This window comes from Hemitrygon akajei, chromosome 22 (assembly GCF_048418815.1).
Source record: "Hemitrygon akajei chromosome 22, sHemAka1.3, whole genome shotgun sequence".
NCBI lineage: Eukaryota > Metazoa > Chordata > Chondrichthyes > Myliobatiformes > Dasyatidae > Hemitrygon > Hemitrygon akajei.
In genome coordinates, this window is record NC_133145.1 from 35,246,436 (window position 1) to 35,270,744 (window position 24,309).

General features: G+C 39.9%; 2 protein-coding genes across 4 annotated transcripts in view; both read left to right on the plus strand.

Moving 5' to 3' along the window:
- Nucleotides 1-2,966, plus strand: part of LOC140714625 (butyrophilin subfamily 1 member A1-like) — an 89,489-nt gene extending 86,523 nt beyond the window's left edge. Inside the window, exon 7 of the mRNA XM_073025982.1 lies at nucleotides 2,550-2,966. Within this exon, the coding sequence (XP_072882083.1) occupies nucleotides 2,550-2,584 (35 nt within the window). The 3' untranslated portion in view covers nucleotides 2,585-2,966. The remainder of the gene's footprint in view (nucleotides 1-2,549) is intronic.
- A 2,014-nt stretch (nucleotides 2,967-4,980) lies between these two features.
- LOC140714622 (opioid-binding protein/cell adhesion molecule-like) overlaps nucleotides 4,981-24,309 on the plus strand; it is a 71,871-nt gene continuing 52,542 nt past the window's right edge. The window contains exons 1-8 of one of the 3 annotated variants that reach the window (XM_073025978.1): nucleotides 4,983-5,434; nucleotides 5,827-5,912; nucleotides 5,997-6,329; nucleotides 7,247-7,531; nucleotides 8,982-9,266; nucleotides 10,694-10,746; nucleotides 12,699-12,733; nucleotides 12,814-14,936. In XM_073025978.1, coding sequence (XP_072882079.1) covers nucleotides 5,831-5,912; nucleotides 5,997-6,329; nucleotides 7,247-7,531; nucleotides 8,982-9,266; nucleotides 10,694-10,746; nucleotides 12,699-12,733; nucleotides 12,814-12,829 — 1,089 coding nt within the window. In that variant the 5' untranslated portion in view covers nucleotides 4,983-5,434; nucleotides 5,827-5,830 and the 3' untranslated portion in view covers nucleotides 12,830-14,936. Of the gene's footprint in view, nucleotides 5,435-5,826; nucleotides 5,913-5,996; nucleotides 6,330-7,246; nucleotides 7,532-8,981; nucleotides 9,267-10,693; nucleotides 10,826-12,698; nucleotides 12,734-12,813; nucleotides 14,937-24,309 lie in introns of those variants that run through there. The other 2 variants (XM_073025977.1, XM_073025976.1) reach the window with 2 other exon arrangements.

Below are 24,309 nucleotides of genomic sequence, written 5' to 3' on the forward strand. Positions count from 1 at the left end.
TTAGAGAAATCAATGTTCATGCCATCATGTTGGCGGCTACCCAGACGGAATATAAGGTGTTGTTCCTCCAACCTGATGGTGGCTTCATCTTGACAGTAGAGGAGGCCATGGATAGACATATCAGAATGGAAATGGGATGTGGAATTAAAATGTGTGGCCACTGGGAGATCCTGCTTTCTCTGGCAGACAGAGCGTAGGTGTTCAGCAAAACGGTCTCCCAGTCTGCATCGGGTCTCACCAATATATAGAAGGATTCACCGGGAGCACCGGATGCAGTATATCACACCCGCCGACTCATGGGTGAAGTGACGCCTCACCTGGAAGGACTGTCTGGGGCCCTGAATGGTGGTGAGGGAGGAAGTGTAAGGGCAGGGGGTAGCACTCATTCTGCTTACAAGGATAAGTGCCGGGAGGGGGTTCGGTGGGAAAGGATGGGAGAGACGAATAGACAAGTGAGTCACGTAGGGAACTATCCCTGTGGAAAGCAGAAAGAGTGGGGTAAGGAAAGATATGCTCGGTGGTGGGATCCCATTGGAGGTGGATACGGGAAATTATATGACTTCCCAATGCTTATACTCAACACCCCAAATGCTGAAAGCATGTCTGCCAAATCCCTTCCTTACCACCTTAATAACTTGTGTTGCCGTTTTCAATGAGCTATTGACTTCTTCCTCAATATCCCTAAGTACAATCATGCTCGTCTCTTCCTGCTATTTACTGAACAAATTCCCTGTGCATTTGACCTCCCAAAGTACAGCACCTCACATGTATTCAGATTAAACTCCATCTGCAACTTCTCTGCCCGTATTTCCAATTGGTGTATATCCTACTGATTCCTTCCACACTATTCACAACTCCCCCAGTTGTTGCATTGTTTACAAACTTATTCATCAACCACTTATTTCCATCCAAATCATTTATATAAATCACAAATAACAGAGGTCCCAGCATTGAACCTTGTGGAACGTCACTGGCCACAGACCTCCAGCCAGAGTAACACCCCTGCATAATTATACTCTGTTTTTCATGGCCAAGCCAATTTTGCATCCAACCTATCAAGTCTCCATGGATCTGTTGGGCCTTAGTATTCTGGATTAACCTACCACAAGTAATCTTATCCACAGCTTTACTATAGCATTTACTGCCTTGCCATTATCAATTACCTCAAAAAGCACAATAAAGTTTGTGATACATGTCCTCCTCCAAAGGATGGAACGATGGAGTAGACTCGATGTGCCAATTGGACTAATTCTGCTCCTGTGACTTGTGGTCTTTGCTTTTCCAGATGTGACTTGAACCTATCCATAACAATTCTCTCCAATAATTTTGTTTATGGCTCACAGGCTTGTAGTTTGCTGGTTTGTCTCAGAAATAGAGGAACAGTATTGACTATCCTCCATTTCCCCCGGGACCTGTGAATATAGAGGATACAAAGATCTCTGTCAAGGCTGTAGCAATCTCCTGTCTTGCCTCTCCCGGTAACTTGGGATAGATCACATCAAGCTCTGGGGATTTATTCAGCAGAATATTCTTCAGCAGCCCCAATTCCTCCTGCTGTTTAGTATCAACATGATCTAGAACAGGGGTGGCCAATCTTTTATATTCCATGCATCAATTTTTTCACGCATGAGTTCTGATGTGTCATACAACTCTTGTCCCGAGCCTTATATGATAGATAGATAGATAAATAGATAGATAGATAGGTAGATACTTTATTCATCCCCATGGGGAAATTCAACTTTTTTCCAATGTCCCATACACTTGTTGTAGCAAAACTAATTACATACAATACTTAACTCAGTAAAAAATATGATATGCATCTAAATCACTATCTCATAAAGCATTAATAATAGCTTTTAAAAAGTTCTTAAGTCCTGGCGGTAGAATTGTAAAGCCTAATGGCATTGGGGAGTATTGACCTCTTCATCCTGTCTGAGGAGCATTGCATCGATAGTAACCTGTCGCTGAAACTGCTTCTCTGTCTCTGGATGGTGCTATGTAGAGGATGTTCAGAGTTATCCATAATTGACCGTAGCCTATTCAGCGCCCTTCGCTCAGCTACCGATGTTAAACTCTCCAGTACTTTGCCCACAGGCCGGTGCTTATGCCAGTTTCCGTGGCATGAGGCGACTGAGAGCACAAGACCTCCCCCCCTGTCCCCCTCCCGGATAGGACACCAGTCTATCGTGAGGTTAACCCCCAGCATTTTGCCGGTACTCATTTTTCATCCAGAGAGTTGTGGATCTATGGAATGCTCTGCCTCAGAAGGCAGTGGAGGCCATTTCTCTGGATGCTTTCAAGAAAGAGTTAGATAGAGCTCGTAAGGATAGAGTGAAGGGATATGGGGAGAAGGCAGGAAAGGGGTACTGATTGTGGATGATCAGCCATAATCACATTGAATGGCGGTGCTGGCTCAAAGGGCTGAATGGCCTACTCCTGCACCTATTGTCTGTCCTTCATGTACTTCTCTTTAAATGCAAAGTATTTGTTTCCTCTGAGGTTACTTTAATTCCATCCTTCAACTGATGAGTTATTTTTTTCTCCAACAGACGACAAAGAAAATAGAATATGTGTATCAAGTTAATTCTCAAAAAAAGCCAGATTCTGTCATCAATCTACTCTTGTCGATCAACAATTATTCATGTAAATTAGCAAAATCACTATTGTCAATATATTTTCACCAGATTCCTGTGTTGATAACTCAGTTTAATCAGCCAATCATGCTATTCTTTCTGCATCCAAATAAAAGAACTGGAATCTGAACTGAAAGACATCAACAGAAAACTTTAAATGAATTTTCCAAGATGCAGACAAGATGAAGCCTGACTTTCTGAAGATTATAATCAAGGCACTGAACAGCTTAAGTCAATAAGAAAAATAAATCCTTTCTGTTCGATTACTTAACTTTGTGGAAATGTAATATATCTTTAATAATTAACTTTTAAAATAAAAAACTCCAAATTTCAGACAGTATTCAGAATGATTTTATTGTAATGGCAGGTTTTTCAGTCAGAAAATTAATGTGAAAGCTATTTTGTGATTCCAAAATCCATGTTCAGACCCATCCTACAATCCATATAAGCTTAGACTCTTAACAGATGTGGAAGCCCAGGGCACAATACCAAGAATTATCTCATTCAATGCTTACAATGTGATAGGGTTGTTAGGGTTGATGATTAAGGCAAAAGTTCAGGTATACAGTATAGAAAGTGGGCAAGTAGGTACACAGACAATCCGGGCAATAGTCATCTACCATAATATGTGTCATGTAGGGTTAATGATGTGTACACTGGTAGGAATGGTGGGTAAGTCAGCACCTGGAATTTTGTGTGAAGGTCTGGTTGGCATACGATAGAGAAGAATTAGAATTGGAATCAGTTTACTATTATCATGTGTACCAAGGTACAGTGAAAAATTTGCCTTCCACAAAATTCATACAGATCAGTTGATTACAGAAGTGCATTGAGGTCTTACAGTGTAAAACAGTAACAGTGTGCATAATAGTGTTACAGTGAAAGTGCAGTGCTGATAGACTACAAGATGTAAAGTCATAATGAGGCAGACTGTGAGGTCAAGGGTTCATCTTAACATACTGGGGAAACATGCAATTGTCTTATAACAGCAGGACAGAAGTTGTCCTTGGTGGCCAGAGCCATTAACCCTTTCATTGCCAGGAGCATTCTCACAAACCATCCCTGAACCCTCTCCAATACCAGCTTATCCTTTCCTAGATAAGAGACACAAAGCTGCTCACAATGCTCCAAATGCAGTCTGACCAATGCCTTAAAAGATTTCAGCATTATATCCTTGCTTTTATTCTCATCCTCTCAAAATTTAATTTGCCTTCCTTACCACCAACTTGAACAACAAGTTAACCCTTAGGGAATTCTGCACAAGGATTCCCAAGTCCCTTTGCACCTCAGCTTTCTGAAAATTTTCTGTTTAGAAAATAGTCTACAGCTTTATCCCTTCTACTAAAATGCACTAGAATACCATTCCCTACACTCTACTTCATTTGCCACTTCTTCACCCATTCTCCTAACCTGTACAAGTTGTTCTGCAGACTCCCTACTTCCTCAACATATCCTTCCCCTCCACCTACCTTTGTATCATCACTTGGCCACAAAGCCATCGAGTCCATCATCTACATCATTGACATATATTGTGATAAAAAGCAGTCCCAAAACCAAATATTACAGAACACCACTAATCAATGGCAGCCAATCAGAAAAGACCAAAAAGAAGAGATGTGATCGAGGTGCCTTTGAGTGTGGAATGATTGTTGGTGCTAGACGGAGTGGCTTTGAGTATCTCGGAAACCGCTGATCCCCTGGGATTTGCATGCACATCAAAACTCTATCCAGAATTGTTTGAATTTTAAAAAAATCCAGTGAGCAGCAGTTTAGTGGGTGGAATTGCTTTGTTAATGAGAGAGGTCAGAGGAGAATGGCCAGACTGGTTCAAGCTGACAGGAAGGCGACAGTAACTCAAATAAACAATGTGTTCCAACAGTGGTTTACAGAACTACTGATCCCACAACACATCAAACCTTGAAGCTGATGGGTTGGAGCAGCAAAAGACTACAAACATACACTCAGTGGTCACTTCATCAGGTACTGGAGATACCTTATAAAGGAGCAACAGGGAGTTAATCTTGTATATTGATTGTTGATATTGATCAACTGCTCTCATTGTACTAACTTAAAATTAAAATTTTATTCTTTTGAGTTTTGAGAGATTCTCCCACCAGCCCCCTCCCTTTACGTTTGCTGGAAGCCTGATCAGTCTACAGCTTCGTTTGTGTGTGTGTGGCTCACTTAACCACAAAGAGCTTTCCTTGCCAGTACAGATCATCGGTGCAACCCAAACCAACGCTCAGAATGTGGAAATGATTATTTTGTGCTCGTTATGAATGTAAATATTTGCGATGTCAGTCCACAATATTAATTGACGTTGACGAAGAAAACTAAAATAAATACTGGAAGATGGACTTTAGACAATGTCTCTGGAACAAATGCCGGAGCGGTGGAATAAAGAGAAAGTCCAGCTGGGGACAGTATACTTCTTACAAGAAAGGGTCGGGTTTGCTGAAATCACATTCCAGGGTATTTCCCGCATTAGTTCCGGTTTTCGCAGCACGCCATTGACCTTCATTTCATAAGACACTTCTTTTCCGAGTGAGCTGCTGGTGAAGAGGCTGCGGGTTACCTGCAAGTTTAACAGCCGTACAACTTTAAAAAGTTGCATGTCAGGCATAAATCTTCGGTACAGTAGTTATTTATAGACTTGAAACTCGGTATCGCCACCTCCGTCCTCGCCATTCAGATTGAAACAGAAAGCCAGAAAGTTGAAAGTCCAGGAAACAGAAGTCCCCAGTCCGCCGAATCGAATACGAATTTCGCAGGCTCTCGGGGGGATGGCGTGAGGCGCGTTGGTAAGTTTGGCTCCGCGGTTCCTCCACAGGTGATTGCAGACTCTTGCAGCTTTCTCAAATGGATCGAAATGGCAAATCCGGTTGCCCTCTGTAGATTCCAACACTTGGTTGTTGCTTTAGCTCTACTGGTTTTCTGTGTTTGCATTAACACTTTGATCCAGGCAGCGAATGTCCGCAGTCGCGGAGAGTCTGCTGAACGTAGAGCAAACTAGAAAACCAGTGGGTTACTTATACGAGGTTTTCTGATTGATCAAACATATATAGGAATCGAATGTAGTTGATGCAATTTATCTTTCTGTAACCTACTTGGAATTTACATTATATGAAATTCCTGGCAAACATCCGATTTCTGATCTTTAAACATTTATTGTATATTGTGTTTAAATCGGCAGGCAGATGAAGGGAATCTTGGAAATGGATTTAAACCTACAGATATATTTTTACTTGGTGCTGTGTGCAAACGTTTACTCTGAACGCAGTAAGTAGTAAATCGTTTTTCAGTCACTAGCTCATTCAACACTGACGATAGTAATGGAAGATGATGGGATGTATTGTTTTGCAGAGTTCGTGACTTTGAAGTGCGAGGAGACGGTGACGGGAATATTTAACGAGGACACGATATTGCCATGCAACCTGACAACAGCAAAGCCAAGTAAACCCAAACTCCTAATCATTGAATTGAGAAAATATGATGGAAATAATACTCTAGTTTTTAAGTTTAATGGAAGTCATAATCCCAGGAAAGCTCAGGATCGAATCAAATTACTTTCTCCGGATCCACAAAATGTATCGCTGGTACTTCAAAAAACAGAACTTTCAGATAGTGGGAAATATATTTACTTTTTGGATACAGATCTGGGATATCAGGAAGCTGACATCGTTTTAGTGGTTAAAGGTGAGTAACAGTATGCTTTCCTTGTTTTTTATTTCAAAAACTGGTTCATTCTAACTGACGTAAAATGCAGTTTCACTTCCCCAAAACACCTTTGTTTTGCTTTTATTATTACAAAAATAGACTTCATTTATGAAAAAAAGATAGAAGGTTACAGTAGGTAAATAAATACTGTATGAGAATTTTATCTGTAAAAACAAAGAATAGCTTTGCATTCATATAACAGGTTTTAAATCTCCAGAATGTCCCAAATCATATCACTTTCACTGAAGCCAATTCCCCCTCCCCCACTTATATTAGTAAACTCACCAGGTAACTGGTAGGGTGAAAGTATCCATTCATGGTGGATGACTGTACCACTGAGTAGATTACCTACTTTTGGTGTTGTTGCATCAACATATGCTGGCAAGGATCCCTTGGCATTAATGCTGAGAATTAACCGATATCTCTCCATCGTAGTGGCATACCCCACAGGCAGTGGTTGCCCCTGTGTTGCACCAAGAGTGTCCTCAAGGAATCTGTACCCAGGGCTTTGCAGCTTAAAGCTGGTGTAAGCATAGCAGAATCCATTCAAAGGAATGAAAAATGTCTCCTGGGATGGTTATATTTTCCTTAATTAGTTGTTTAGCATAGGTATGAAGTTCAGCTTTTCAATACAATAATATTTGTACCTTGATGAATGTTTATGAAAGTGAAAGCCTCTGAGGCAGAGCTCAGGGTCTCTCTGGTTGCTGTATCTATTCTGTGAGACCTGCTGACTACCTGTGCTGCGACAGCAATTGGGTTGTGTTCAGCCATTATTAAGTGTTAAGAGCTTTGATTTTCAGGGGCCGTGCTGGAATACAATGGCAGGGATGGCAGATTTTGGAATAATGAAAGATTGGCTAATATTATCAAATAATACAATGCTCTCTTTTTAGCTCCCTACAGTTTGCCAAAACTGGCCTTAGTTAATTTAACAGAAACGACCAAGGTGGTCACTTGTGAAACAACTGGATATCCTTCCGCTCAGATTCATTGGACCGTCGATGGGAAAAACCTCACACTCAGCTCAGAAACCAAAAAAGAAGAAACTGCTCAAGGACTGATCTCTATTATCAGCACACTTCCAATTATAACGTCAGAAACTGACCAGGAATATAACTACACTTGTGCTGTGTGGAATGAGGCAGAGCGTAAATATGAAGCCAGGAACAGTATCTCAAGTATGTTCATAATCTTCTTTTTCATGATTAGGAAAGTGATTATTTAACTAATTGCCACAATATTTCTGGTTCTCAATGCTGCCAACTTACTTAATTTGGATTTCCAGAAGAACTGTGAGTGGGTGTAACAAAGCAAATTATACCATATATCACAAGATGCAATATACTGGCCTAGTCTGAATATTGGGATATGGACAAAAAAATTAGAAATATGCTGGTGATTTTGAGTCTGGGAGACATGACAAATGGGATACTGCAGTGATCAGTCTTAGCTAGACAAAGCTGGAAGAACTTAATAGTTCAAGTAGCATGTGTAAGAAAAATGGCCAGGTGATATCTCAGGTTTAGCCCCTCCATCTGGACTGAAAGAGGAGAGATATAAACCATTACAGGGTGAAGAGAAGGGCTGGAACAAGAGCTAGCAGGTGATAGGTGAATTCAGGTAAGGCTGACTTAGAGGCAGATGTGGAATCAAAGGGGGAAGGTACAGAGAGCAGATGGGAGTGGTGGGGGAGGGAAACAATTGAATATATGAACATAAAAAATAGAAACATGATGATGTCATCTGGCCTGTCAAACCTGCTCCACCATTAACTAGTGATAAGTTGAAAGCTGTTGGTGTTTAGAGCAATGTACACATCATTTGACACAATCACTGAAATTTTATTTCCATATGATGCAATAAGTAGGAAGCCAGATTATTTATTAGGTTTTAATTGCATGATGATTTGACTTCAAGAATGGGGCCATCTTGCTCCAATTATTGAGGGTCCTGGTGAGTCAACATTTGGAATACTATTTGCCTATGGGTTTGCAGTAGAGAGACTGGAGCAATGGGTAACCAAGTTAATTCCTAGAATAGGGCTTTTGACCTATGCTCCCTTAAATTTAAAAAAATCATTGTTGATCTCATTGGAAGGTACAGAATTATCACGGTTCCTCACATGTTGTTGATATTCCCTGGTTGAAGTGTCTGGACACAGCATCAGTTTCAAAATTCAGGGTTGTCCTTTCATGACCCAGATGAGAAGGATTTCATCAGAAGCTAGTTAGTCTACTCATGGAGACTGCAGAAGTTGAGTTGCCAAATATTTCCATGACCTAGATAAATATTAATTTGGTTATTTAGAGATGTAGGAAAAGTGTATGAAAATATAGCTGAGATAAAAGCCACAATCTCATTGAATGATAGGGAAGTTGTTATATTTCATGTTCATGAAAGTGAAAGCCTCTGAGGCAGAGCTCAGGGTCTCTCTGGTTGCTGCATCTATTCTGTGAGACCTGCTGACTACCTGTGCTGTGACAGCAATTGGGTTGTGTTCAGCCATTATTAAGTGTTAAGAGCTTTGATTTTCAGTGGCCGTGCTGGAATACTATGGCAGGGATGGCAGATTTTGGAATAATGAAAGATTGGCAAATATTATCAAATAATACAATGCTGTCTTTTTAGCTCCCTACAGTTTGCCAAAACTGGCCTTAGTTAATTTGGCAGAAATGACCAAGGTGGTCACTTGTGAAACAACTGGATATCCTTCCGCTCAGATTCATTGGACCGTCGATGGGAAAAACCTCACACTTAACTCAAAAACTGAAAGAAAAGAAACTGCTCAAGGACTGATCTCTATTATCAGCACACTTCCAATTATAACGTCAGAAACTGACCAGGAGTATAACTACACTTGTGCTGTGTGGAATGAGGCAGAGCGTAAATATGAAGCCAGGAACAGTATCTCAAGTATGTTCATAATCTTCTTTTTCATGATTAGGAAAGTGATTATTTAACTAATTGCCACAATATTTCTGGCTCTCAATGCTGCCAACTTACTTAATTTGGATTTCCAGAAGAACTGTGAGTGGGTGTAACAAAGCAAATTTTAGCATATGTCACAAGATGCAATATACTGGCCTCGTCTGAATTTTGGGATATAGAGAAAAAATTAGAAATATGCTGGATATTTTCAGTCTGGGAGGCATGACAAATGGGGAGCTGCAGTGATCAGTCTTAGCTAGAAAAAGCTGGAAGAACTTAATGGTTCAAATAGAGTCTGTAAGAAAAATGGCCAATTGATATCTCAGGTTTAGCCCCTCCATCTGGACTGAAAGAGGAGAGATATAAACCATTACAGGGTGAAGAGAAGGGCTGGAATAAGAGCTAGCAGGTGATAGGTGAATTCAGGTAAGGCTGACTTAGAGGCAGATGAGGAATCAAAGGGGGAAGGTACAGAGAGCAGATGGGAGTGGTGGGGCAGGGAAACAATTGAATATATGAACATAAAAAATAGAAACATGATGATGTCATCTGGCCTGTCAAACCTGCTCCACCATTAACTAGTGATAAATTGAAAGCTGTTGGTGTTTAGAGCAATGTACACAGCATTTGACACAATCACTGAAATTTAATTTCCATATGATGCAATAAGTAGGAAGCTAGATTATTTATTAGGTTTTAATTGCATGATGATTTGACTTCAAGAATGGGGCTATTTTGCTCCAATTATTGAGGGCCCTCGTGAGTCAACATTTGGAATACTATTTGCCTATGTGTTTGCAGTAGAGAGACTGGAGCAATGGGTAACAAGGTTAATTCCTAGAATAGGGGTTTTGCACTAAGCTCCCTTAAATTTAACAAAAATCAGTGTTGACCTCATTGGAAGGTACAAAATTATCATGGTTCTTCACATGTTGTTGATATTCCCTGGTTGAAGTGTCTGGACACAGCATCAGTTTCAAAATTCAGGGTTGCCTTTCATGACCCAGATGAGAAGAAGGAATTCATCAGGAGTTAGTCAACCCATGGAGACTGCAGAGGTTGAGTCGCTAAATATTTCCATGATTGAGATAATTAGAAGTTTTGGTATTTAGAGATATGGGAAAAGTGTATGAAAATACAGCTGAGATAAAAGCCACAATCTCATTGAATGATAGGGAAGTTGTTATACTTTGGTTGTTCCAATCATTCTTGTTTTTCTTATATTTGTTATGCTTTAGAGGCTATATTTATCTCTTGAGGGTGTTTGTTCCAGGGTGGTTATGGGAATCACTGTTTTGCTTGGAGATCAACATGACTGATTTTTAAAAATTGTGGAGTGTATAAGGAAGTGACATCAATGTTCTTATAAAGATTGATGATGAAATTTACAGCTTTTTCTGCTTTTTTTAAAGTTACAAATCAGCCAATTAATGATCAACCACCTGACGAAAAAGGCCTCACAGCAGTAGGTATCGTTGTTGGAGGTCTTGCAGTTGGAATATTCTTCCTGGCTCTTTTGAAATTCTGTAGAAGGTACCATCCAGGTACAATATTTCAGCAATTGATTTTAATTCCAAGAAAACTTCTGAATCCTTATAACTCGAAGTATTAATCATTGGTGTAAAATTATGCATAGATAACTAATGATTAATATAAAATGTAATTTCATAATCTGTGAAAGACAAAATTTTATGATTGCCAATTGTTATGATTTAGAGCTGGCTGGTCAAAATTGTTAGCAGGGCTGTGTATGTATTTGTGCATTTGCCTTCCAAACACAAGCAGATTTGAAGTCCTGTGTGCAGTGGATGTTTACAGGGATAGGTATATAAAGTACCAATATAAACCATGATAAATTATATAATCAATTAATCCAAATCCTGGCCTCAGAATGTGCAGACCTTTTCACCATATTCACACTTTCACCTAAAGACTCACCAGATGAGTCACCCTGGAAAGCTCTGATTCACCTTCTGCAGGGTCTGTTTCTGTTATCAAACTACCATCATGTACAGTGCACCAAGTGTTGATGTAGTATTGGGTAAAACAAATGGTGCTGGAGAGAGCATTCTATAAAAAAGAAAAGAAGCTTTTAAAAACATAATTTATGTGTGAAATTATGGAGCCTTTGGTCCTACACTACCAGGCTCAGGAACAGTTATTACCCTTGAACCATCAAACTCCAGAGCAGTGTGGATATCTTCACACACCTCAACACTGAACTGATCCCACAACTCTACAACTCATGTTCTCAATATTATTTATTACTTTTCTTAGCAGTTGCAAAGTTTGCCTTCTTTTGTACATTGGTTGTTTGACCACCTTTCTGTGTAGATTTTTACTGGTTCTGTCGTATCTCCTTGTGTTGACTGTGAATGCCTACAGGGAAATGAATCTCATGGTAGTAGTACATATGGTGATAGTACGTACTTTAATAATAAAGTTTTAACTTTTGAACTTTGACATGCCGGCCTTCGTTGCATTGAGTAAGTGTTTGTGTGTGTTTTAGCAGTTAATTGAGTGACTTGCCAGTGTATAGGATAGTTGAGGTAACAATGTAGGAATGTTGTCAGATTAAAAAAAGCCAGACCAATTAAGAGTAGTATGTTTTCTTTGTTAAAGGACATGAATAAGCAAATTGTTTGTTTTCCACAATATTCTGAAGATTGAATCTGAAGCAAACACACAAAACGCTGGAAGAACTCAGTAAGTTAGGTGGCATATGTGGAAAAGAGTAAACAGTTGACATTTCAGGCTGAGACCGTACTTTAGGGCTGTGAAGAAAAGAGGAGGAAGACACCAGAAAATAAATGTGGGAAGGTGGGAGGTGAAAGAGGCTAGCGGGAACATGATAGGTGAAGCCAGGTGGATGGGAAGGGCCGAGGGCTGGAGAAGAAAGAATCTGATAGGGGAAAGTGGACCATTGGAAAAAGTGAAGGAAGAGTGGAACCAGAATAGGCAGGTGGAAGAAGTGAAAGATCAGAATGGGGAGTAGATAGAGATAAATCTTTATGCTTACAGTTACTGGCAGCAGGCAGACTTATTAAACTACGCTCAACTACCCATATTGTGAGGCTAGGATTTGAATTAATTTCACCAGGATTATTTATTACTTGAGACAATTAAACTGATCAATTGTTAACATAATTTCCGATTGAAAGGGAGTGACATATTATTTGTAGCCTGGTCCCAGTCTCAAAATTGTATTAATTTTGCATCCCATCACTGTTGGAAATACCTGAATATTACAGAAAATGTAAGAATTCATTATTACTGTCATTGTTACTACCCTTAGTATGCATGATTAGGAGTATAAGAACAATAAGGAAAATAATTTGGATTATTTTTACATCATGAAATAGTAATTTACTTCAAATTAGTGTAACAAATAACAATAATTTATTTTCTTTTTTTTAGTTCGACAGTTCAATGAAGAAGCAGGAAATCAAATGGTAGGTTTGATTTCAAACATTGACTTATTTTTAGCCACACTGATCATGATTTTCAAAATTTATTTGTTCTTCTTTCACAGCTTAAAAAATTTGTAGCTCAGCTTTGAAGACTGCCCCGCTAACTTTGAACTTACATCGAGGAACCATCATTTTGTGATATGATGTCTGATCTGTCTGATGTTCTGTTGTGCAACTGTGAAACTTCAACATCCTTCACAAAGAACTATGATATTCCTCTGTAATAACTTGAAAGCAAAAATTGTGCTTTTAATAATCTCAGTTCTTGGGTAAAATAAGAACCCAGTTTTAATTCTGGCACTTGGTTGAACTCTTCACCATTGCTTTTATCTGAAGTTAATGGCTTCACATATTGATTATTAGTGCTTTGATAAATCTCATCAGTGAGATCAGTCTTGAGTGTCAAGGAGTGACACTGTTTTACACCTGAAATACTAAGTAAGTCTGTGTACAAAATCACCATAAGGCAATGAAAAGAAAATAAATTCTAAGCTCAGTTGCACTTTGAAAGTTTGCTTCCTGTTGAATGAATCCATTAAGCCATTTTTCCACTGAGCTGTACTTCTCAGGAACTAAAACAGTGAAATGTGATATGTAGTCAGCTTCAGTCGAAAATAGAAGCAGAAGGAGCATTATGTAAGTAGAATACTACACATATTTGCCATTTGTAACGTATGTATGGAGAAGGAAAAATGATTTTAAACCTCCGCTGTCTGGTGGCCATACTTACTCATGGGAAAGTCTTCACGAGTAAACCCCGAGGAAGAAATCCGGAGCCTGGGTCCCTTAGGCAGTTTGATGATGTTTGCAACTTCACTCTGGCAACCTCTGCGATGACACTGTTGACAAGCTGTATCGGCACTCGCCCTTCCCTTGGGTTACATCAGTGACATGGCAAGGATGAACCCGCTGCATGGGCAATAGCCGGTACTTCAAATCTTCCCGCCCAGGCTTACACCCTGGAGATGACACAATCCACCAGAGGTGCAAACCCATGATCCCCTGGGATCGATGGCTGTCTGTTATTTTAACATATCAACTGTGTATGTTATAATTTTTTGTGCTTTGTCTTTTGAGTCAAATGCAGTGAACCCATGTGCAATATTATAGATTATAATTTGATCAGTCATCTTTTCTATGTTTTTAAGGTTTAGAATATCTGAATTTACTTTGAAAATTTCTGCTTATTTTATAAGTATTTCTACTTTAATTTGTTTTATGTACATAGCCCAGTTACAAAGCTGATTTGATATTTTTACACGTATTTTATACAAATTATTTTGCAAAATTTACATTGTTCTTCTTTTCTTCCTAAAAGTACTTAGATACATTAACCATTTCTAATGTCTTACTATCCTACACTATCGCTTATGTGAGCCATGCCAATGAATGTGAGCTGGCTGTAACAATGTAAGGTTTTAAAATCAAACTGTAATATTTGGTGACAGCAACCTTAAAGTACATCAGTTCCTCTAGCGGATCCTCATAAAAATACTATTCAGTTCAAGTGAGTAGTTAAAACAAAATGAAAATTGAGTGTCATTTGCTTTATTTTTATTGTCAGAAGAGTGAAAACCATAGAACCATAGAACATTACCGCACAGACACAGGCCTTTTGGCCCTTCTTGGCTGTGCCGAACCATTTTTCTGCCTAGTCTCACTGACCTGCACCTGGGTAATATCCCTTCAAATCCTTCTCATCCATATACCTGTCCAAGTTTTTCTTAAATGTCAAAAGTGAGCCCGTATTCACTACTTCATCTGGCAGCTCTTTCCACACTCCCACCACTCTCTGCGTGAAGAAACCCCCCCAGTGTTCCCTTTAAACTTTCCCCCTTCACCCTTAACCCATGACCTCTGGTTTTTTTCTCCACTAGCCTCAATGGAAAAAGCCTGCTTGCATTCACTCTATCTATACCCATCATAATTTTATACACGTCTGTCAAATCTCCCCTCATTCTCCAATGCTCCAGGGAATAAAGTCCTAACCTATTCAACTTTTCTCTGTAACTCAGTTTCTCAAGACCTGGCAACATCCTTGTAAACCTTCTCAGCACTCTTTCAACCTTATTAATATCTTCCTGTAATTAGGTGACCAAATGCTGTGAGATTTTTTAAAATTGTTTTGTGAAGTTATTAGCAATGTTTCTGACCTAATTTGGGAAATAAATTTAACCTTTGACTTCTTTTTCTCCGTTGTGTGATTCCTTTGACAACAGATTGAACCACATGATCTTCTATGAGTCCCAGCCCAAAGGCTTTCAGCCCAATCACCCGTGGTCCTGTGCCTTAAATGTAAAGTGCTAGTTGTACAATCAATAGAATTCGGTTCTCAAATATCCAATGTGGGATTTGTATTCAGTGACTCCAGATTAATAATCTTGGCTTTTGCATTATTAGCCCGGTATCATCACTGACTAACTGGACTCTGACAACTCACTCTCATTCCTCAATCACACTTTATATAATTGTGCACAAGAAGAACAGTCACTAAACTGTTCTGAAGTTCGAAGAAGGAAATGCCATTTTTATACACAAATTGACTCGTTGGCAGATATTGATTCAATATAAACTTAGTGTACTTCTGAATTCTATCATTTGCATATTTAGGTACCAATCATAATACATATTTCAGGTATTAATAACCAATTAAATACATGTGCTAAAGGCCAATAGTACTTGAGGTATTAGTGAAATAAGTGTGCAATATTCAGTGTGCCCTAGAATCCTCTGTTTGCATCTTCATCGAGCGTTGGTAACGTTGGTCCCCAGGCTTGAACAGAAAGTCTGTGCAAAGGAGAGTCAGGCTTTCAAGGGCCATTTTCAGTCTGGGTGACTGCAGTTTGTGTCAGTTTATCATATTAATTCTTACCTTTCTGAACTTCCACATTCTGTTCCAACAGTGCCCCATTTTAACCCTTGCCTTGCTGCAATTTCCACACTGAAACGTCCACAATGGGATTTATATTCAGTGTCTCCAGATTAATAATCCAGACCCTTGGATTACTCCTTTAGTGATACAACCATATTATATTCCATTACCTTTGATTACCTTTCTGATGATATATTTCACAGCAGAAAAGTGACATCCTTTCCGGAAAAAACTTACAACAAACCAGGTTGTCTGTAGAGTATAATAAGAACATTATTTTTAGCAGTCTATGTTATATGTGTGTGTGCATATAGTATGATTTTACAATATTGACAGGGATTCAGACTTACTGTATAAAAACAGGCTTTAATAGCTACTGCAGAATATTCTGTTTCTTGACAACATGATGGTAGGTCGGAGTGTGAGCACATTCTCCCCCGAATTTCTGTTCAGCCACTCTCAGAAACATCCTACTCTCCATTAATGCATTGTGATAACTGGACAAATCAACAAAAAGCTTATTCTAGCAAGAATATTGCTAATCTCAATTTCTAAATACAGAAGAAATCCCTGTAGAGCTCAAATCAACAACCTTTGTCCATCTGCAGTCGTGAGATAAAGGAAAATAATACCTCAAAGTTAGACAACAGATACAGAAACTGTCCATGTCAATAATGCCATATCAAGACACTTGGTAAAGATAAATATAGAACAACTTTAAAGATAGAAGGAAGTAGGAGTGAATGAGAAGACACAACCTTTATTTGTTTTTGATTATTTGATTTGCATTGTTAGCTGGAGATAATTTCTCTTTGGTGGGGGAAGAGACCCACAGCTCAGAGTTGTGATGATTAGCGTTAACCCTTTCAGAAAAGAAACTAAAGTAGTTCAGCAAACTAGTCTTTTGAAATGTAAGTTAATATTGTGTCACCTCTCTTGAATGACATGCCAGTAGATAACGAACAGGTGAGATTTAAGATCTTGACATGATATAGAACAAATAGAACTAAATATCATCACATTTCTTTATCGACTAGGCTCTATTACCCTCTGATTCTTATGCTTCGTTCCCTGATGTTTGCTTTCTTTAATGTCTACTCCCAGGCTCTTCCTTTCTATTGCTTCTCTTTGCCCTCCACTCCCCATTTCTACCCTTCAATCCCTTCTTCTCTGGACTCCACTCCTACCCCTCCCCTTTGATTCCTTCTGTCCTTCCACTTGCAATACCCCTCCAATCCTCTCCCCGCTTTAATCTCCTGTGCTCATCTCATGAATCTCCTTTTCACTCCTCCCAGTTCCCTCTTTATTCTCATCTGACACCTTCCCCTTTCCCCTCTCATTCTTTCGCTCTCCAGTCCAATTTTCATTCACTTCCCTTTGATTCCAGTTCCTCATTTCTCCACTCACCTCATCCCTTCTTCACTACCGTGGATTATTTGATCTTTCATCCACACAGTCCCTTTGCTTCTTCCTCCTCTTCCTACATCACATTTCCCTTTCTGTTTCAAGTAAGTAACAAGCTGATGAAAATCATGGCATTAAAAAATACACTCTGGCACCCATTCATGCCTTGTGCACAGATTGGACTGCAGTTCAGTCCTCTAGGATACTGACTTTCCAATAAAGTCATCTCTAAATCTGCTCACTGCCGGGGGAAAAGTTGTTGGTTGGCTGTGACATGGGTTCATTGTACCACTGGTTTATTTGGCTGCACTGGTCTCTCACTCCACCTGGTGTGCAGGACTAGATGAACTTCAGTCAATATGAGGAAATATCCCCTTACTGAAGTTAAAAAGGAAGTGCTGAATTAAATTCACAAATGCTGTTAATTCATGGTTCAGAGTTAGAAGTTCACCATTACAGACAGCACAAAACATACAACACTGTCCTGGTGGTGAATACAGCTCCTTTTTCAAACTATTTGTTGGGAGTCAGAAATACAGACCAGTCTACGAGCAACACACAAAAATTACCAGAGGATCTCCATAGGTGTTAAGGATCCGGCCTGAACTCTGGGTCAAAGGGGCTCTGCAGATAGCTCTGGACCAGGACAGCCCTTAAATTCTATCTTCTTTCACCTGCCCATGTGGGCTTTGAACCAGCCCCTTCCCTAATTGGACTCTCGCCAATTACCCACTTATCTCCTCAATAGCACCCACCTGTTTCTGTTCTCACTCATTACCAGGTCCACTTAAACCCTGCCTCGACTCACAGTCTCTGCCTGTTTTTCACTAAGAAAAGAATTGAAGTAGGGAAGAAGGATGTATGGGATTGAATTAGAAAGGGTTGGATCATTTAAATTTCTGGGAGTTATATTTGATTCACAATTAACGTGGGCAGACCATATCAGGAAAGTTGAGGAGAAATGTAAAAAAGTAATAAATGTGATGAGATGTTTGACTGGTAGGGAATGGGGAGCAAGTTGTTCAGCAGTAAAGAGAATGTATGTGATTTTAGTAAGATCTGTGTTGGATTATGGAAGTGTAGCATATGGATCAGCAGCTAGGTCTCTTATAAGGAAACTGGATGTGATTCAGGCTCAGGTTTTGAGAGTGTGCAGTGGGGCTTTTAAAACATCACCAGTATCAGCCCTACAGGTAGAAATGGGAATAATCCCTTTGGAATTAAGAAGGATGCAATTGATGGCAAACTACTGGGTTAATTTGCAGGGGCACAATGATTCTCACCCTGCTGAAGGAGTGTTGCAGGAGTCCTGAGAAAATGGGAGGTTTCAGAGGAAAAACTTTAGTCGGGTAGGGAATGATATTGCTAGATCATGTGGAGTGTTTGATCTAAGGATAAGTCCTTCAGTAGTTTATCCAGTTGTAGCTCCATGGAAGCTGGTATGGCCTGACGTAGACTGGCATTTGTTAGAGGTAAAAAGGAAAGTATAAAACTGATTTGGTAAGTGCATTTAACTGTCATGTGATGGAAAAGTATAGTGATTATACTCAGGTCTATACAGATAGTGCTAAGGAACCTGAGACAGGAGTGACAGGGTTTGGGGTGGCTATACCAGCAAAAGCAATTGCAATCAGCAGAAGAACATCTGATAAGTTAGCGGTGTATACAGTGGAGATGATGGCAGTGTTGGTTGCGTTGCGTTGGGTGGAGAAAACTAGACTAGTCAAAGCGTTGATATGCTCAGATTCATCTTCAGTACTAGCAAGTTTAAGGTCTTCTCACTCAAACAGCCGGCAAGATGTACTTCATGAAGTCCTTCAGTCAGTCACAAGAGTTGCAAATCAGGGAGGTCAGGTTAAATTTCTATGGGTTCCAGCTCATGTAGGGGTGAAGGGCAATGAAAGGGTGGATGAGTTGGCAAAGAGGGCAATAAAGAAAGAAAATATAGAAATGCACATTAGTATCAGTAAATCAGAGGTTAAGTGTGTAATCTGGGAAAAAATTAACCAAATGTAGCAAGAAAGATGGGAAAGGGAGGCATTTATATCAAATACAAAAAAGTGTTACAGGTACTAGGGTAGGAAGTAGATACAGAAGAGAGGAAATTGTGTGGACTAGGTTAAGGCTGGGGCACTGTGCACTAAACCAAACATTGAAATTGATAGGGAAACACCAGACAGGATTGTGTGCGGAATGTCTGGAAGAGGAGTCAGTAGAACATGTAGTTCTGAGTTGCAGGAAGTATGGGATAGAGAGAGAGATATGATGAGAATTAATCTAAGGAAATTGGGGTTGCAGGAATTCACATTAAAAGGGTTGCCGGGCATGGGTGAGAGAACACAGGTCAGGGTATTTTTAGCTTTCTTAAGGTGTACAGGGTTTTTTTTTATAGGATATGATGGATAAACCGAAATAGGGTACCAGGATGGGGAGGATAAAGTGTAGGTTAGGGTATGTGTATGTGTGCGATTGGGTGAAGGGATTTAGAATGTGAGTTCATTGCATACTCTGGAACAGAAGGAGGTGGTAATGCACGAGAGAGAGAGGGAGAGAGGGAGAGAGGGAGAGAGGGAGAGAGGGAGAGAGGGAGAGAGAGAGTCTGACTCTGACTGTTCATCCCAGTCCTGAACTGAGTCATTCCAGCCTGCTATAGTGACTACTGCCAACTGAAATTGTTGAATTCTGTGTTTCCGGATCCTGCCTGTTTGGAACCTGATTCTTGCCTGAAGCACCCGTAATCGTCTGCCCTCGCCAGACAGCCTTTCCCGGGTAAGACCTCTGCCTGCCATTCCGGCTTTGTGCCTGCCTCCTGGTGTTGAAAGACTGTTGCCCCTGTGGCTACTAATAAAATCCTGGTAAAAGAACATTCATTGGACTGCACTTGAGTCCTCCTGCAACTGGCCCCTCCTGACAATAGGTCAGGCAGCATCAATGGAGGGGAATAAACAGTCAACATTGTGGACTAAGATTCTTCATCAGGACTGGAAAGAAAAGGGGGAGAGGTCAGAATAAGAAGAGGTGGAGGAGAAGGAGCACAAGATGGCAGGTGATAGGTGAAGCTAGGTGAGGGAATGAGGTGTGAAGTTGGCAGGTGATAGGTAGCAAAAGTAAAGGGCTGAAAAAGAAGGAATTTCATAGGAGAGATCCAAGAGAGAAAGGGAAGAAGGAGGGGCACCAGAGAGTGGTGTTGAGCAAGTGAGGAGAAAAGAAAGGGTAAATGGGAGCCAGAATGGGAATAGAATAAGAGAGGAGGAGGAGGGGGAAGAAATTAGCAGCAGTTAGAGAAATGGTGTTCTCGTCATCAGGTTGGAGGCTACCTAGATGGAATATGAGGAGCTGCTCTTCCAACCTGACAGTGGCCTCATTGTCATAGTAGAGGAGGCCACGGACTGATATGTGGGAATGGGAATAGGAAGTAGAATTTAGATATATGGCCAATGGGAAATCCCACCTGTTGTGGTGGGTGGAGCAAGAGCGTTCAATTAAACAGAGCACCAATCTACATCAGGTCTCATAGATGTAGAAGAGGCGGCACCAGGAACACCAGATACAGCAGTGAATCCTGACAGATGATGAAGTGTTGTCTCACCTGGACAGATTGTTTGGGGCCCTGAATGTTGGTGATGGAGGAAGTGAAGGGGCAGGTGTAGCACTTCTGCCACTTGCAGGGATAAATGCCTGGAGAAGGATGAGTGGACAATGGAGTCACCTAGAGAGCAAAATCTGCACCCTACAGAAAACAGAGAATGGGGGCAGGTAGAGAAAGATATGCTTAGTGTAGATGGCAGATGTTAAAGAGAATGATGTTCTGGATGTGGAGACTTGTGGGATTATAGGTAAGGATTAGCCAAGAGTGTATGTCCAGGAAATGGAGGAAATACGGATAAGGGCAGCATCAATTGTAGAGGAAATGAAACCCCATTCTTTGAAAGAGGAGGACATCTCAGATGTTCTGGAAAGGAAAGCCTTATCCTGAGAACAGAAGGAGCAGGGTTAAGGGTATTGAGAAAAGGGAATAGTATTTTACAAGTGACAGGTTGAAAAAAGGGATACACAAGATAGCTGTGAGACTCGATAGGTTTATAAAATACATTAGCAGATAGTCTGCTTCCAGAGAGCTTGAGAAAGTGGAGAGAGCTGTCAGCAATGCACCAAGTAAATTTAAGAGCAGAGTTGAAGTTGGGGATAAAGTTGATGAAATTGATGAAGCAGCTCCAAGTTGTCAATGTGGCGCAGAAAGTGTTGGGAAGCATTACCAGTGTAGGCTTGGAGTGTAGACTGTTCCAAGCAGCTGATGAAAAGGTAGGCATAGTTCCAGGTCCAGCACTGGGGAAAGTGGTCTAATCATTATACCATTTGTGGGGTTAAACACACAGACTCTGCATATACAGCACATTCAGATTACTGACTTAGATTAATTATGCAGAAAGAAGATTAGAATTCCTCTCACATTTGAGCACAGGAAGGATGTGTGCGGTAAAGAGTGCAGAAGAAAGTCACCTTGATGTTGCTTGGAATAGAGTGCTGTAGTGCAATGGTGGGACTGGATGGCGATTGACAAAATTAACAGGGATAAAGTGTCAAGACTCTTTCTTTTCTCAAGGCAGGAGATTCTAGAACTAAAGGACACATCTTAGGTGAGAGGGGTTGAAGTTTAAATGAGTTTGAAAGGGTAACCTTTCACACAGAGTGTGGTGATTATCTGGACTGATCTGCTGGCGGAAGTGGCAGAGGAATATACAATGTTTAAAAGGGCTTTAGAAGGGTATTTGGATTGTAAAGGCATTGAGGGAGAAGGGCCTAATACAGGCAAAGAAGGATTAGCTTGGATGGGCACCACAGTAATTGTGGACAAGATCCATTGTCTTAAAAAATCTGTTATTTTTCCTGAATTACAAAACAGTTTCTGTGCTACCTCAAGGCAACTCCCAAGGGTGCAATAACTGTGACTTAGATGGATAAGGGTAGCAAGTGACATGGTAACCTGCTGTCCTTTCAATTTCCCTTCCAAATCACATTCTATCTTGAATTGAAAATGCATCACTATGCCTTCCTCATTGCTGGATATAAATACACAATTTCTCACACAGTAGCTTTATGACAACAGTTTAACTGCATGGTCTTGGCAATTCGGAAACAATAGCTCAGCAGCAGCTCTTCATGAATAATCAGAAGCAAGAATAAACTCAGCCATGCTTGGATCCTATGAATGCATTTACAAACGTTGCGCTTTTGAAGGAACAAGAACTGAGTGAACTTGTAAGTTGAAACATGAGTAAATATTGCTTTGAAATTTAAGGTTGACAAAGCAAGCAAGAACTTGCCTTATTTTCAGTCACTTTGTGGAAACTTTCAGAAATGGAAACATCTTCAAAACCTGCTTGCCAGCTCTTAACAAAACAATGACGGTTTGCATGCTTCATACAATATTCTGGAACCCCCCCCCCCCCGCATATAATTGAAGAATAACTGATTCTGCCGGCAGTAAGGGAAGTTCTGAGTGCGGTTTCGCATAGGTCACCACATCAAATAATTAAAGCGATTCCACTTGGTGCCAACTCTGTTCAAAGACAAATACATGAAATGGCTGAGAAAGTGGAAGATGTATTAGGCAATATGCTTAGGGTATTAGAATTTGCTCTGCAGTTGGATGAGTAAACTTTGCCAGGCAATGAATCGTTGCTTCTTGGTTTTGTTTTTGTCAAAGAAGATGAATGCTTGGTTCATGAGTTGTTATTTACAAGGGGATAAGAAACAGAAAGGAAGGAGTCAATATTTCAGGTTGTTGAACACTTTTCAAAGAGAAGGACATTCCGCTCACCAACATTCTTGCTTGTGCAACAGATGGGGAAGCATCACTGACAGGACAACACCATGGAATTATTACTTTCTTGAGGAATATTTACCTAACGTATTTACCATTCACTGTGTAATTTATAGACAACATTTTGTAACAAAATATCTAAGTGACTAGCCAGAGAAATCATTAAGTACTGTTATTTTGGCAGTAAATAAAATAATGTCCCATATTTCAGTTCTAGAAATTTAGAGAGCTTTGTACTGAGAATAATGAACAGTTTGAATGCTTGCTGTTGCACACAGAAGTCAGGTGGCTCTCAAAAGGAACCTGCCAGAGACGCTTTTATGGGCTTTTTGAAATTGTGATAAAACTCTTTGAACAATCAAATGCTTCATTCAGTGAAAAACATAAGAATATTAGGCATGACATTGCTTATTTGACAAAATTATTTGCAAAGTTTTATGAAATAAATCTTCAATTGCAATGAAATGATACGAATCTTATCAAAGTCAAATCAGTGGTCTCCACATTTTTGTCCATGTTATTTCTATTGAAGTACAACATTGGATATCACAACCTTTTCCAATTTCCAAGCCTCTCTCAGTTGGGCATGAGAACATTAAAAATTTTTGACAACAGGCCATTCGGTTCAATTATGCTTGCTAAATTCCTATTTACATAGTGTGTTGAAGTAACTACCGAGCTTAGATTTAGAAGTCTCTCAGGTACTACTCTCAATTTCACAACTAGGTAGTTTCTTCCATATACCCACTTGCTGTGTAAAGAAATGCTTCCTGATGTTAGCCTGAAATCTCCCTTTAACCAGTCAACACTTATGGCCTTGTGTCCTTGATGATGGATTAATTTTGAATTAATACTTGGCACCCACTTTATTTATACCCTTAATGATTTTGAACACCTATATCATGTCTCCTTTCATTCTACATTTACTTAGGCTAAGAAGATTTAATTCTTTCAATCTTTCTTCAGAGCTCAAACCCTGCAGACCTAGAATGAATCTAGTCACCCTTCTCTGAACTCTCTTCAGTGACTTCACATTCCTCACACAAAATGGAAACCAAAATTGTACACAGAATTCAAGGTGTGACCTCACAGGAGCATTAAACAGCTTAAGGAGAATGTATCTTGACTTGAACTCCACTGAGCATATTATATAGACCAATGCTCTATTAACCTTCCTAATCTCTTCTGTGTATTGTCTAGATGTTGATAGTGATGAGTCAACCAATGCACCCAAATCCTTCTCCTACCGTGTACTTTCCAGCTCAAGAGCCCCCATTGTATACTTGTATCTAATATTTCCACCTCCCTTATATAATATTTTACATTTACTTACATTAAAATTCATCTGCCATTCATCTGTCCACATCTAGATTTTGTTTAGCTCTAACTGTATTGATTCTGTTGCCTGAATGTTAACAGCCCACCCACCTAATTTTGTATCATCGGCCAATTCTCATC